The sequence below is a fragment of the Cherax quadricarinatus genome, chromosome 60 (assembly GCF_038502225.1).
Source record: "Cherax quadricarinatus isolate ZL_2023a chromosome 60, ASM3850222v1, whole genome shotgun sequence".
NCBI lineage: Eukaryota > Metazoa > Arthropoda > Malacostraca > Decapoda > Parastacidae > Cherax > Cherax quadricarinatus.
Window position 1 is genome coordinate 11,710,617 of NC_091351.1, and position 15,474 is coordinate 11,726,090.

Sequence of the window (15,474 nt, forward strand, 5' to 3'; positions counted from 1 at the left end):
TTCTGGTAAATATATAAATTTGTGGACTGTATATTAAAAATAAATGATTATATATATATATATATATATATATATATATATATATATATATATATATATATATATATATATATATATATATATATATACACACATTTATACAACAGAAGGAGAATATGTCTTAATCATAACACTCGCCAATTTGACTGGAGATTAATGTGTATCATACTCAGAAAACCTCACTATCTATGAAAATAACACTGGCCAGAGTTAAACATAACAGACTTATCTGAGGTTCCTGGAGCTGTCTTGTCCAGTCGCCTGATATCTCAAGTTATGCAGGAATGCACATCCAACAATTTCGCCTCCTATTTGAGAGGTGTCAACCCAATTTTAACCTCTAGAACACGAAAAATTCTTCCCATTATACACAACCGTTAGTGTCCAATTCAAACAAAATGGCGAGTGTCCTTCTGCGCAGGTGCAGAAAATTTCTCATTTTTTATGACATAAATATTATTAAATACAGTATGGCCATCTATTTACATATAACTACTGTATTTCTGGAAAATATATACAGTATTTTCCATACTGCGGCCGGGCGGAGTTCGTTGCTAAACGACTCAAATTGCTCATTTGACAATGGTGGAGGACCTGGATACACACAGGATCTGGCATCCACACGGCGACATATTACACAAGATTTAATCACCCTTTTTACACTTTGCCGTCCTTGTGGAATCCAGAAATTTTCCCTAATACAATTTAAGGTATCTTGTATCCCACCATGAATTACATTTTTATGGGCCTTTAGAACAATTAAATTTGTTAGATGATGAGTTTTGGGCAGTAAGATAGGGTGTTTAGCATAATCACCCAATTCAGCATTTTGTAACCTACCTCTGCACCTAATTACATTGTTCTCTAAATACAGCCCCAATTTCTCTATTATGGAACCTTTCACAATTTTTCTTTCCATCATCAATTTAATCTCATTTCCATAGATTTCCTCCTGTACCCTCTTTATCCAATATTCAAGAGGATGTGAAAACTTAAATGAAATATTCATCTTGTTTAGAAATTTAAACACCAACTTAGTTACATTGATTAGTTTGGGTAAAGAAGAATACCTATTTATATCAATGGCTAAGGGATGACAAACTATTGGAGCGGTGGTCACAGTAATTTCAACAGGAGCAATATACACCTTTTGTACAGGCCAATTAGCTTTATTTACCAACCAGCTCGGTCTTTTAAACCATGATACAGCATTTACAAATTCAGCATAAGATAAACCTCGAGACAAGAAATCAGCTGGATTCTCCTCACCAGGTATATGATTAAATGTTAACATATGCTGACCCAAACTATTATACTTCTCTTGTATCTGATTAATTTCAGCGACTCTGTTTTGTAGGTACACAATTTTACTGTTTCCATTACGAATCCATTGTAAGGATACCTCATTATCAGACCAAATTAGTGTCGCTAATATTTATCTCCTGCAACTTATTTCTTATATAATTAGCTAATTTGACACCTACATAAATGGCTGTTAATTCCAACTGAGGCAAGGTATGTGATTTAATTGGAGACACTTTAGCCTTAGACATAACAAGAGAAATAACACTATTACATTGAAGGTAAGCAACTGCTCCATATGCCAATTTTGAAGCATCACAAAAAATGTGGAGTACATTTTTCCCATTTGGGTTGGCCACCTGTTAATGAATTCCTCGGGTAGAATTTCATCCCAAGCACATTTAAGTTTCCATACTTCCTGTATTAATAATTTCCCTCTTATAGTAAGGGGTGACACTAAACCTAGTGGATCAAAACATTTGGAAACTTCAGCAAGCAAAACTCTCTTAGTTAATTTATTGGGAATGCTGTAATTATTAGGTTTTAACATTAACAAATCTCTCTCAGTATCCCAAGTTGAACCCAATACATTGCTACATTTTGGTACTTCATCTCCAGGGAAATCTTTACTTATTTTGCTCTTTAATTTGGACGAATTACTATTCCATTCTCTCAGAGGCATATTTGCACTTTGCTGCATTATTTTATTAGTCTCTCCATAAGTCATTAACAGTTCCTCTTCAGTTGACGTCACACCCAGGAAATTGTCCACATAAAATTGTTTGCTCATTACTTTACTCAATGGACTTCCTGTACGTTTAAGGTGTGCATTTATCATCGCTTGAAGTAGGAACGGACTGGATGTAGCACCAAATAATACGCTCCTAAAGCGAAAGGTTTTCAGAGGGCTAAGTGGGTCACTAGGATTCTCAGGCCATAAGAAGCGGGTACAATCCCGGGCAGCCTCTTGTAAACTCACTCTTAGGAAAGCTTTACTTATGTCAGCCGTAAAGGCATAATGCTTCACTCTGAAATTTAATAAGATATCTCCTAATTTTTCCGTCAACGACGGACCTGTCATCAGTCATTTAAACTAGGTACATTTTTGTTACTCCTGGCACGACAATTAAACACAATCCTCAAAGGAGTGGTCTTAGAATCCTTCTTCACTCCGTGTTGGGGCAAATAGTGACCATAAATTTTGGCTTGCTCAGGAGGTACCTCTTCTATAAATTTACTAATTAATTGTTCAGCAGTTATATCATTATAGGCAGTTAACAATTCTGGTGTCTTACTCAGTTCGTGGAGCTGAGCCTTTGACTGTCCATATGCCATTCTGTAATTAGTGGGCAATTCTGGATGGTTCAATCTCCACGGAAGTCGTACCCAGTATTGTCCAGATTCAAATTTTACATCTCTCAAGTATTGCTCATGAGTAAAAGAATCGTCTGGACTTTGTTCATTTACATTTATTCCAATGCTGTCTAATTCCCACAATTTATGCACTGGCTCAACACCATCCTCTATGGAAGAATTATACTGGGGTACGACTTCATGAGTAAGACACACAGTTATGGTATTTGTAGTTTCCTCTAGTCATGAATTATTTTTACGAGGAATCCTACCATACATTACATGGCCTCCTGCAGTCTTCAAAAGGGTGACACCACATTTCTTTACCATACCCTTTACAAAGGAGGCATAATAGTCACTACCTATCAAAATGTTTATTGGGCCTACAGAATCATCACTTACACCAGAAGGTGCTAAATTTACATTATGTGAGAGTCTTTCTGTAGCTTTACTAAGCCCTACTGTAGATATTTTCTCTGGAAGTCTATCTACAATTACTGCATTAACACGTTTTTTCTCATTGCCCAACCTGACAGTTACATAAACAGTGTCATACAATTGAGCCCTTTTATCAGAGAGAAAACCAGATAATTTTAAAGTTGTGGGATCTCCCATCTGTACTTTCATACCATCAAGACATTTACGTTTTATGAAAGTACGCTGGGATCCCTGGTCCAATAATTAGTTTAGTTTAATATGTTTATTATGCACCCCATACCCATCCTGTGGGCGGTAGTCAAAAGATTACAGAGGTACATAATTGGTCCAGGGACTGGACTCCAAAGTTTTGATAGCTGAGCAAGTTACATTACCTTTGTAAATTGTGAGTTCATTACCTCTGTAACTTGCTCAGCTTGGTCCAATAATGCATTTACATTTTTAGATTTATGCCTTTTATCATCAATTTTTACCTGTAACACAGGTAAGGCTACTTCAGCAAAACCATCATTATTAACATTAGCAGCAATTTTTACATTAGCTACTGTTGTGTCAGGATTGTCAACATTATCATTATTATCAACATTATCATATAGACCTTTACACATAACTATATGGTGTCTTCCTTTGTGACATTGATAACAGAAGTTTAATTTGGCATAACAATCCTTTACATTGTGATTACCTAAACACCTGATACATCTGTCAAGTTCCTTCAATCTTTCAACTTTATCATTCCATGAATTGTATGCATTGCAATTCTTAGAAAAATGAGTACCCTTGCAGAAGAGACAATCTCTCTTTTCTTTGACTGGTTTCTTATTAACTGTGCTACTCTTAGGAGGGTACTTATTCTTCTTACCTTGTGGAGAATCATTATTTCTGATTCTTGCTACTTCATATGCACCTATGCAACTATTTTTAGGAAATAAATTTTGATTATTACTATTGGTATAATTTTTCCCTTTGTGAAACTTGACAGATACCTCAGAATTATTATGTGTTGCATCTTTAAAATGAGTTGGTTGGCTGGTCTGCAACTGAACAATTAATTCTTGTAGACCTAGTCTTATTTCCTCCAGACCAAAATAACCCTTGTGATATTTGTTTGAGACCCATTCAAGTGTTTTATAGTTTAATTTATTCTGTACCATGGCACTCAATAACCAGTCTGATTCCTTCAGATTATATTTATTACTTAAAGTTTTGAGAGTGCTCTCCAGTTTAACTCTAAACTGCTGTAAACCTTTGTAAGCGTGATCTGGAGATTTTAAATTAACAATGATATTCACTAGATCCAACCTACTTTGTTCTATATTACCATAAGTGACCTTCAACAAGTCAACTGCTTCCTTGTAAGAGTCATCTACATTGGGAAAGGCTTGTATGAGTATGTGAGCATCTCCTCTTATCTGCCCTTTGAGGTAAAATAATTTAGTTACACAGGCTAGGTCACTCCTGTCATGCACAGCTGCTTTAAAAATTGACCAAAATTCCTCCCAATTTTCTCCAGGATTAAACACAGGTAAACATAATTCTGGGAGTTTTGGCAAAGACATATTATTTGTTGAAGCAGACTGATTAACTGCCTGGTTTACACATTTTAATTTATTCAAGGCCTGACTTTTACAAGAAAGAATCTTTTCTTCTAATTCATAATACTGATTAATCATGAGATCTACTTCAGTCTCATCTACACAGTTTACTAACAAATCTCCTTCATATTTGTTATATAATTTATATGAATCATATCTATTACCTAAAGCATCTAAATACAATTTTATATCATCAGTATTCACAGTTTCTTGATTCATTAATTCCAAACATTTATTATATGCCTTGGTTACATGACCCTTTCTAGCCTGCAGTGATGCTTTCTTTACTCTATATTCCATATGTTTGTCTTCTATATTAATTTCCCCATTTTCAGCCATGATGCAATGTATTAAATTCAACTTTATTAATAACACTGATTACAACTTACAACACTGATACAACTTACCTTTGAATAAATCCTAGCTACACTTGAGCTTAGCACTTACATGTAAGAAACTAATATAAACTTCAAATGTACATTAATACAAACAAACCTTTAGCCAGACTTGGCTTATCAAAATTAATATTATACAAATTAATAAATCTTTGCCAGAATTTGGCATAGCAAAATTAATATTATACACATTAATATATCAATTACACTGATATAAATCTTGGCCAGAATTGTCTTATCAAATTAATATTGTACAAATACATTAATATAAATCCTAGAAACTTTGGCTTTGCAAAATTAATATTGTACACATTAATATAATCTTTAGCCACCCTTGAGCTTAGCTTATCAAATTTAATATTGCAATATTATAATCCACTACACATTAAGTAAATTTGTGAATTTAACATCCACCTCCTGCCATTTCACATATAATTATTAAGTAATTAACTAATTAATGACTTCACTAATTACCTCCGGTTCAAGAAGGACCAACGGGCAAATTAAATGTGGAAAATTACATTTATCTGAATGTATCGTGTATTATTTATCAGTTAGACAAGTAGGAATTTGGGACACCTAGGTCGCAAAAAATGTCCCCCTTCGGTACCTACCACTGTCATATCCACAAGTTGTTCTGGACCTATTAATTATAAATAAAAAAACATCACCAGGAATTCTGGTAAATATATAAATTTGTGGACTGTATATTAAAAATAATAAATGATTATATATATATATATATATATATATATATATATATATATATATATATATATATATATATATATATATATATATATATATATATATATATACACATTTATACAACAGAAGGAGAATATATCTTAATCATAACACCAATTTGACTTGAGATTAATGTGTATCATACTCAGAAAACCTCACTGTCTATCTATGAAAATAACACTGGCCAGAGTTAAACATAACAGACTTATCTGAGGTTCCTGGAGCTGTCTTGTCAAGTCGCCTGATATCTCAAGTTATGCAGGAATGCACATCCAACAATTTCGCCTCCTATTTGAGAGGTGTCAACCCAATTTTAACCTCTAGAACACGAAAAATTCTAACCATTATACACTACCATACCCCTCAAGGAAGGTTCCTTGATGTTGGTGAGGGGCTCTTGATTTAGGGAATTGGATCTGTGCTCCAGTTCCCCAAATTAAGCCTGAATGCCTTCCACATCCCCCCCCTAGGCACTGTATAATCCTCCGGGTTTAGCGCTTCCCCCTTGATTATAATAATAATATACACTACCATTAGCAGGGCCAGATTAAGAAATCTGCGGGCCCTAGGCTATTCAGATTGGCGGGGCCCCTTTGAGTTACGGGTAAGCGAAGCGACCCCTTCCAGCTTGGGGGTGGAGGGGGGGGGTCGGTGTGAGCCTGTTTAAGGTCTAATTAAATACATTCTGGCTATTTAGATTAAATTTAATAGGGAAAGTACATCAAGACAACCAAAACCATTTACCAACAGCCATTATAACTATCTTGTTAAATCATGCATTTTAAAGAGAATAAACTCAAGACAGCATAGTATTACTAGATTAGGCTATTAAAGTAGTGACATCATGTACCTATTATATTCAGCATAACCACTACAGCACTATTATTTCCTTTATAAATCACTGACCATTATTGTTATCATTGCATCATGCTTAAGACTATCAAATCATATAAACTCAAGAAAGTAAAGAATTGTTTATATTCACAGGCACTTCTTAAATAAACTTTTTTCTGGATTTCATATTGGCAAAATCATCAATTATATTCTGAAAATCAATATTTCTTGTTAGATCAGACTCAATGGTCAACAAGGCTAGGTTACACAATTTGTCTTGGCTCATTGTTGAACGGAGCTGGTTTTTCACTCTTTTCAAAACAGAAAATGAACGTTCTCCTTCACAGTTAGTAGCTGGAAGTGTTAGGTAAAGGCAATACACTATGTCAACATTAGGGAAGGTTTCTGAGATACCTGCATTTCTTAAATGTTTCAAAGCAGCTGAGGGCGCACATTTTTCAGGTGGAGCTTTAATCTGATTCATATACCCAGAAAAATGAACTATTTCTTCAACAAATGTGTCCTGAACATCTGCTGAAAGGTGTTGTTGCAACTTTAATGCAGCTTCTCTCAATTCTGCATCTGGCATAGTAGTAATTTTCCTCTGGCTGCGCATCTAAAAATTCAAAACGTTACCAGAAAGGAGTCATATACAGAACTTTTACCATAGATTAGGTTAGTGATTTGGGCTACGAATATTTTACTAATTCATCCTCCTTGATCTCCAATTTACTTAAACAGAAATCATACTGAGTCCAAGAACAATGCACTATGGTATTTATATTACCATTTTCATAACTAAACTAATCATTATGTTTTGCATGATATATGGCCTACCACCATAGATAAGGACATGAGAATTAAAGAATGCAGGGACAATTTTCAGTTTCACCCAACCAACGATTTTCTGATGTGGCTTATGTGTTTCTGGGGAAATATGTAGTAAATTAATTGATGTTCTACATCACTTCCGTCGCAACTTGAAAACTAAGCATTTGCGACGGAAGTGATGTAGAACATCAATCAATTGAGATCTGTTATTGAAATGATAAAGACTTAAAGACAGGACAAAGTGCTTTTAAAACCTACAAACGGAAGTCAGTTTGCGTTTTTAGGTTTTTCTTTATAGTATTTTTTACCAAAAATGCGTCTTTACTGGTCAAGTAACCCTATCAGGTACCTCCCTTAACATTTAGAGGCGAAAACAAACATTTATCCATACACATCAATGTCTATCAACAACACTTCAGTTAATTTGTCACAGTACAAGTCTAGATAACGTGTAATTACTACAGAAAATTGGAGAGGAATCTCCCATACTCACCCATTAGCGGGAAAACACAGCTGTTCTGATGTAAACAAAGGCGTGTTGAGTGTTGCCATCTATGGTTAGGTTTATTTATTTTTATTTTATTTTATTTCATTATTTATTTTTGTTTTGATTAATTTTTAAAAATCAATTTTACTCTCCAAACACTTGAACTTTTTAGGTAGGGACCCCTTTGCACTTGCACCATGTGCACAGTCTTGGATGAGCCCCTGAACCCCTTGGACCGTGGGGCCCCCAAATGCATGGGGCCCTAGGCAAATGCCTAGTTTGCCTATGCGGTAATCCGGCCCTGACCATTAGTGTCCAATTCAAACAAAATGGCGAGTGTCCTTCTGCGTAGGTGCAGAAAATTTCCCATTTTTTATGACATAAATATTATTAAATACAGTATGGCCATCTATTTACATATAACTACTGTATTTCTGGAAAATATACACAGTATTTTCCACAATATATATATATATATATATATATATATATATATATATATATATATATATATATATATAATGTATGTATGTATATTTATATATATCTGTTGACAGTGTTGGTGGTGATAATCTTTTAGGTGTGTGCAGCGCTGGCAGTGCTGGTGGTGGTGCTGGTGGTGCTCTTCCATATGCATCACTTCCGTCAGGACTGCATGGTGGAGCGACGCGCACTGCGTCGTGTCGCACAGACATATGAAGTTTCTGGTGTCAGACAACACCATGCTGACGTAGAGAATAATGTCGCTGACGACGTCTCCCTGTGACGGGTAGTGACGAAAGTGACGCTCGGGGGAGATGTGACGAAAGTGATGCTCTGGTGATGGGGGCGGGGGGGGGGAAGTGACGAAATTGATGCTTTGAGGGGAAACTGAGAAAAATGATGTAGACGTGCAGTGCTTGAAGTTGTGTGTGGATGAAAGTGACATTGAATGGACGTCCTATTGTCATTTTCTAAAGGAACTGGGCCTTCATTATATATATATATAAATCTATATATATATATATATATATATATATATATATATATATATATATATATATATATATATAGACAGCCTGTACTGTCTGCACAGACAGCCCATGCTGTCTGCCAGCTTAGTTCATATTTCGCGCCACTCAAGTGTTGCCCTCTGTAGCCAGGCCTCTCGGTGGGGATGGCAGCCTGCCTGCCCTTGCCTCGCTCTGACTCACACAGCAGCCTAGCAGGAAGACACAAGGCCTACTCCTAGCTCCTCTCGTGGGATGGCCCTCCCGGGCCATGGGCACAACACACAAGCCTGTGTACCCACCACGACCTTAACAATAAACAAAGAAGCCTCCGAAGTATATCATTAACCACCCGCTTACAGCCTACCAAACAAACCATTAAACATTGGTAGCAGCGGTGGTCGCAGCAGTTGTGTTTGCCCAGAGAGAGGAATGAAGGAATGAAGTCATCTTCACTTCATCATCCCATGCAAGAAGCATCCGTCTCTCAACGAGTTATCCTGATGTCATGTCTGCACGTTTGAGCATCCAGACACAGGTACAAGCAGGATCCAGGCCGAAATTTGCCAAAATTCTCTGAGAATTGTAAGTGGCGTCCCAGTGACCCCTTGCTACAGTGTCCCACGCTGTTTCCCAAGTCACATGTTCAGCGTCACTTGTATGTTGTTGCTGTTGTTGTTCAGCTCAGCACAGCTGTTTCAGCAACCAGAGGTGAGTTTTGTGGTGATTTCTGCGTCCAGTGTGTTTCCCTGTGTTTGTGGGTGGGAGAGGAGGAGACGGCCAGATGCTCCCTCGCCATACACTCATCCACGCTCCTCGCCACCACACTACCATACACCACTCACCACTACTCACTCCCTCTGCTGTGTTTTCTGCTGTTTGTGAATTCATTGCCAGAGCTGTGTATCCGAGTGCCCAAGGCCACTCGAAGCTACGTGGATCAGCATGCCACATAGATCACAATGCCACCTGGATCCCGACGCCATGTGGGTGTGGACGATGTCACGTGGATCTACAAACCACGTGAGTTACCGAGCCAGATGTCCCAGGCCTCATGCTGTGGTTTGCTGCCCACATCACATTGACGTCACCCACAATGCTGCCCGACTTCATGACGTCACGATGTCTGCCTGACGTCACCTCGAGATGTCTGCTGAAGTCACAGTGCTGCTGACGTCACCTCGCGACATCACGCCTGACATCACATGTCACATCGAGTGTTCTAGTAATTCAGTATTGTCGAGAAGACTGAGAGAAGATATATGTCGTGTGTTAAATAATTCCTCTCAGTGTTCTCACATGTTAGTGTATGCACAGAAAAGCATCATTTGCTAGTTTAAGCCATGTACCGCATGTACCGCGGGTGTGTAAAGTTTCCATGTGTCCAGTGAGGTCTGAGCCAGACCTGAGTAGCACCACTGTGCTAAGTCACCCGTGTGACCAGTACGTTTGACAGCTGATGTCAAGTCAGCCCCTGAGTGACCGAGCCCTCTTGTGCAGAAAGCTTTTATGCTTGTCGCTCGTGATGTTCTGCAGAATCGTACCTGCTACGATTCCCATCGAGATTTGTTTCACTTCACCTCCAGACCATCAGAGTGCAGTTATATGTAGAGAAACAAGTCTGGGGACGCTTAGCCTAACCTCTGCTTTAACTCCAACTTCCAAGAGAATGACACTCGCCAAGCTGCAGTTAGCCACTGTTGGCAGGCGCTGTGTCAGACTCGTGTCACAAGCTTCAGTGAGCAGCCTGCACAAAGATGATGTCACTTTGACTGCTAGCTCTCTCACTGCAGTCTGGTGTATGATGTTACGACTCCCAGATGTTTCGCCCAGTCGTCTCTGCCACGACTCGCTCCACAACTTGCTCCATGCTCGCCGGCAGTGACAGCCCAGCGACAGTACCAGTCGAGAAGTGTCCTCCTGAGTCGCTTGCCAGAAGTCCTGCCCAGTTGCCGAGTTTTGTCGACGCCTCACTCGAGGGCACCAGCATGTCATGCCCCAGGTTGAGTGAAACCTGCAACAACTCCTACAATGACTGCTTCACCATTCCAGAGGAGACCGTACCCTGTTACATCACAGCTCACCTGCAGCGATGTCTCCCATGTTGCAGTATCTGTCCAGATGCAGGAAGGCATGCAGTGATGCCCATCGACGCTCACTGCCTTTGACCACGATGTTTAGCACACCCCACATGTTTTTTTTTTCCCTCCCTGTAGGAAGTTTTTTTTCCATGTCCATATGTATATATGTTTTTATTTTGTGTTCTGTGCCCTGTTCCTACGAGAGCGAGACCGAGTTTCTTTTACCACCAGTATTGTCGCGTCGGGACGACGCGCGGTAGGTGGCCGAGCATATGTAGACAGCCTGTACTGTCTGCACAGACAGCCCATGCTGTCTGCCAGCTTAGTTCATATTTCGCGCCACTCAAGTGTTGCCCTCTGTAGCCAGGCCTCTCGGTGGGCATGGTAGCCTGCCTGCCCTTGCCTCGCTCTCACTCTCACAGTAGCCTGGCAGCAAGACACAAGGCCTACTAGCAGCTCTCTGTCGTGGGATGGCCCTGCCCGGGCCATGGGTACAACACACAAGCCTGTGTACCCACCACGACTTAATAAAGTAAGAAGCCTCCAAAGACGTATCATTTACTCCCCGCTACCAGAACACCAAATAATCCTTTTATATATATATATATATATATATATATATATATATATATATACAGTGGAACCTCTACTTGCGAGCTTAATCCATTCCATGACCTTGCTCGCAACTGAATTTGCTCGTTTGCAGTCAATTTTCCTCATTTAAATTAATTGAAATGCAATTAATCCGTTCCAGTGGATTTCTGTACTTCAATAATTTCGCTAATATCAACTCTACAGCTTATTTATCTATCACAGTTCATCTAATATGACATAACAAACATTGTAAATAACATAGAAACCTGATATATACTCTAAAATTAATAAAATATGTCATATATGTGGCAGTGGCGGCGGCCGACGAGAGTTTTTCTGGAGACAGGACAAAATATTCCTTGAATATTTCGCTATCATCAACTTTACGGCTTATTTATCTAATCACAGTTCATCTAATATGAAATAATAAACAATATAAATAACATAGAAACCTGATATATGCTCCAGAATGCATAAAATATGTCATGTAACAGAGCTACAGATGTACCTCTTAACATAACGATAAACAGATCACCTATCACAAAGCTAACAGAGGGAAAATTCTTAGGAATCCACCTTGATAATAGACTCAAATTTCATACACATATACAACAAATTTCTAAGAAAATCTCCAAGACTGTAGGCATACTATCGAAGATACGGTACTATGTTCCACAGTCAGCCCTCCTGGCCCTTTATCACTCTCTTATTTACCCCTATCTCACCTATGGAATTTGTGCATGGGGCTCAACAACAATTAACCATCTCAGACCACTAATTACTCAACAAAAGGCTGCAGTTAGAATGATAACAAATTCTCACTACAGGCAGCACACTCCACCAATATTCAAAACACTCAACCTACTCACCATACAAAACATCCATACTTATTACTGCACCTATTACATACATAGAACACTTAACTCTGATATTAACCCTCCCCTCAAACATCTCCTTGCCAACCTCAACAGAACACATGACCATAACACAAGGCACAGATCACTCTTTGATGTTCCTCGTGTCCATCTCACGCTATGCAAAAACTCAATGCACATAAAAGGCCCTAAAATCTGGAATTCATTACCTGTAAATATAAAAGAAACACTACCTGTTTATAAATTCAAGTCTCTTCTCAAAGATCACTTACTCAAAACCAAATAAATACTGAATAACTGAACCTTATAAATTGTATATCCTAAATGTTACTCACAATTATATCATACAAATGTTAAACCTAGGACCCAATCTAACTTTGTCATTTTTTTAAATACACTACCTAACAGAATACTCCATTCTACTGAATGTACAGCAATGCATGCAACCATATGACCTGTCTTTGTAATACTCATTTGTGCTTTATAGTTATCTGTTTACAATAATGTTTTATCACTGATTACATCATTGCTTAGTTAATCTTAAGTTAATTTTAAGCCAGCCCGTAATGCTATGCATATAAGTGGCTTTGGCATGCTGCTCTTACCTGTATTTTTTTGTACCTCTGTATGTATGCTAAAATTACTAAATAAATAAATAAATAAGGTGTAGGCGGCCTCTTTGTTGTGGTAAACACTGCCATCTAGTGACGGCCTTTTGAAGTCATCTATTTGACTCACGAAATCGTAATGACACGATTTTGCAAACAAACCATACCACGTCTATTATTATAATTATTATGTAGTACATTATTATTATATATGTATTATTATACATATATTATTATTATTATTGTATTATATTATTATTATTATTGTATTATATTATTATACTATTATTATACGTATTATTATTATACATATGATTATTATTATTACGTTAAGAAGCATCTTTCCATCATACATTGCTCAAGTTTCAATAAGATTCCCTAGAACAAGAGCAAGAGCCCCTCACCAGCGTCAAAGCACCTTCCTTGAGGTCTGCTCGCTTATGGAAATTTTGCTCGCGTATGTAAGCAAAAAATTGACCCATCAACTGCTCCTATTTGAAATAACAACTCGCATGTGGATGCGCTCGCAAGTAGAGGTTCCACTGTATTGTTGACCACTAGACGACTTCACCCATAAGCGAACAGCTGCCATAGTGACCCAGTACAGTGTAACAAGGTGGACAAAGCTCTCCAGCTCTCCAGGAACAATGACGAGGTGGACAAAGCTCTGCAGGAACAGGGATGCGGTGGACAAAGCTCTGCAGGAACAGGGACGCGGTGGACAAAACTCTCCAGCTCTCCAGGAACAATGGTGAGAAGGACAAAGCTCTGCAGGAACAGGGACGAGGTGGACAAAGCTTTGCAGGAACAGGGACGAGGTGGACAAAGCTCTCCAGCTCTCCAGGAACAATGACGAGGTGGATAAAGCTCTGCAGGAACAGTGACTAGGCAGACAAAACTCTCCAGCTCTCTAGGAACAGTGATGAGGTGAACAAAGCTCTCCAGGAAGTGTTAAAGCAACGTGGAGTAAGTTTATTTAGGTATGGGTACACTTGGCACAATATAATTATCATACATAGTAACATATGTGTAAACTACCATGGATAACGCAAAATTCAAAGTGACTTTTTCCAATGGGTTCCATTGCAGTCCTTCTGGAATCCATTGGGACGTACATGACATGAGTACTGTCACGTGGAGGTATACATGGTTACTGCACTCATGCACAGGATCAAGAGGATAGTTAAAGGCGATGTACTCTCTTAAAGTTGTGAAGCTTCAATCTCACTTCACGTTGATCTACAAATAGTTCACATTACTTTGAGGTATGTACCTCTTCGTAACCCTTTCTTCTGTATATATCACTAAATTTAAAAGGAGAAACTTTCGCTTTTCATTTTGGGTCAACCTGCCTCGGTGGGAGACGGCGAGTTTGTTGGAAGATGTACCTCTTCTAAAGCCAGATGTACACCTCTTACCTGCAGTTCAGGCTTCACTAAACGACTGTAACCCACTGAAACACTTGGTTGACAACGAGGCCGTCAAGCTCTCGTCACTCGTGGTGCCTGAATGAAAGACTTGCTGGCTTGTTCATCTTTGATAACTAAGCAGAGGCCGCCATCAATCAAGACATATCTACCTGGAGGGGTGTCTGGGGATGTCAACGCCCCTGTGGCCCGGTCCATGACCAGGTCCATGCCAGTGTTAAACTAGAGTCCAGATCCCCCGCTGAAGCGCCCTGACATTAACATGCAAGAAATAACAACTGCTACTTCTCTCCAGTCATCATTTGTTTCGAGGAACATGAGAAGCTTCATCATAGAAAGCTCCACTGGTTAACCGCAGATGGATCCTGCTTGCTGGGGGAGGGATATGTCTAAGTGTTGAGGCAGGAAACTCTGTTTCTTTTCTTAACGTCATGTGTGAGAGGTGTAGCGTTAATTAAAGAGTACAATGAGAGCGTTACAAAAGATACGGTGTAGAAGCAAGCCTTTCTTCAGCTAGTAGCGGCTAATTACAAAACAATCTCCATGCCAAACAATTACCGTCACAAAATTGCAAAGTCAAACCTTCCCGTCAAAATCATCATATTTTTCTATCCTTCTGAATGTTAAAATTATTATGTTGTATTGTATAAATATTTACCAAGGACACATTGATTGTATTTTGCTCTTATGTTGAGTGTTAAATTTATTATATATCCTTGAATATACTTACCTATGAAGCAAAAGATTAACAGGTCACTACAGTTAGTCATAATTTCCTTTAGAATGGAATTTTAATATTCCAGCGGTGCATCTTTATAAAGTTTATCGATGTTTTGAAGAAAAACATTGAAACTTTGCCCCTAGAAACGTATGAAAAGA

At 38.4% G+C, this 15,474-nt stretch overlaps 1 protein-coding gene across 5 annotated transcripts in view; it reads left to right on the forward strand.

Moving 5' to 3' along the window:
- The window catches only part of LOC138854466 (uncharacterized), a 23,534-nt gene extending 11,870 nt beyond the window's left edge, over positions 1-11,664 (forward strand). For 4 of the 5 annotated variants that reach the window (XM_070097956.1, XM_070097957.1, XM_070097959.1 and 1 more), the window contains one exon: positions 8,602-11,664. In XM_070097956.1, coding sequence (XP_069954057.1) covers positions 8,602-8,787 — 186 coding nt within the window. In that variant the 3' untranslated portion in view covers positions 8,788-11,664. The remainder of the gene's footprint in view (positions 1-8,601) is intronic. The other variant, XM_070097960.1, reaches the window with a different exon arrangement.
- Positions 11,665-15,474: the final 3,810 nt, after the last annotated feature.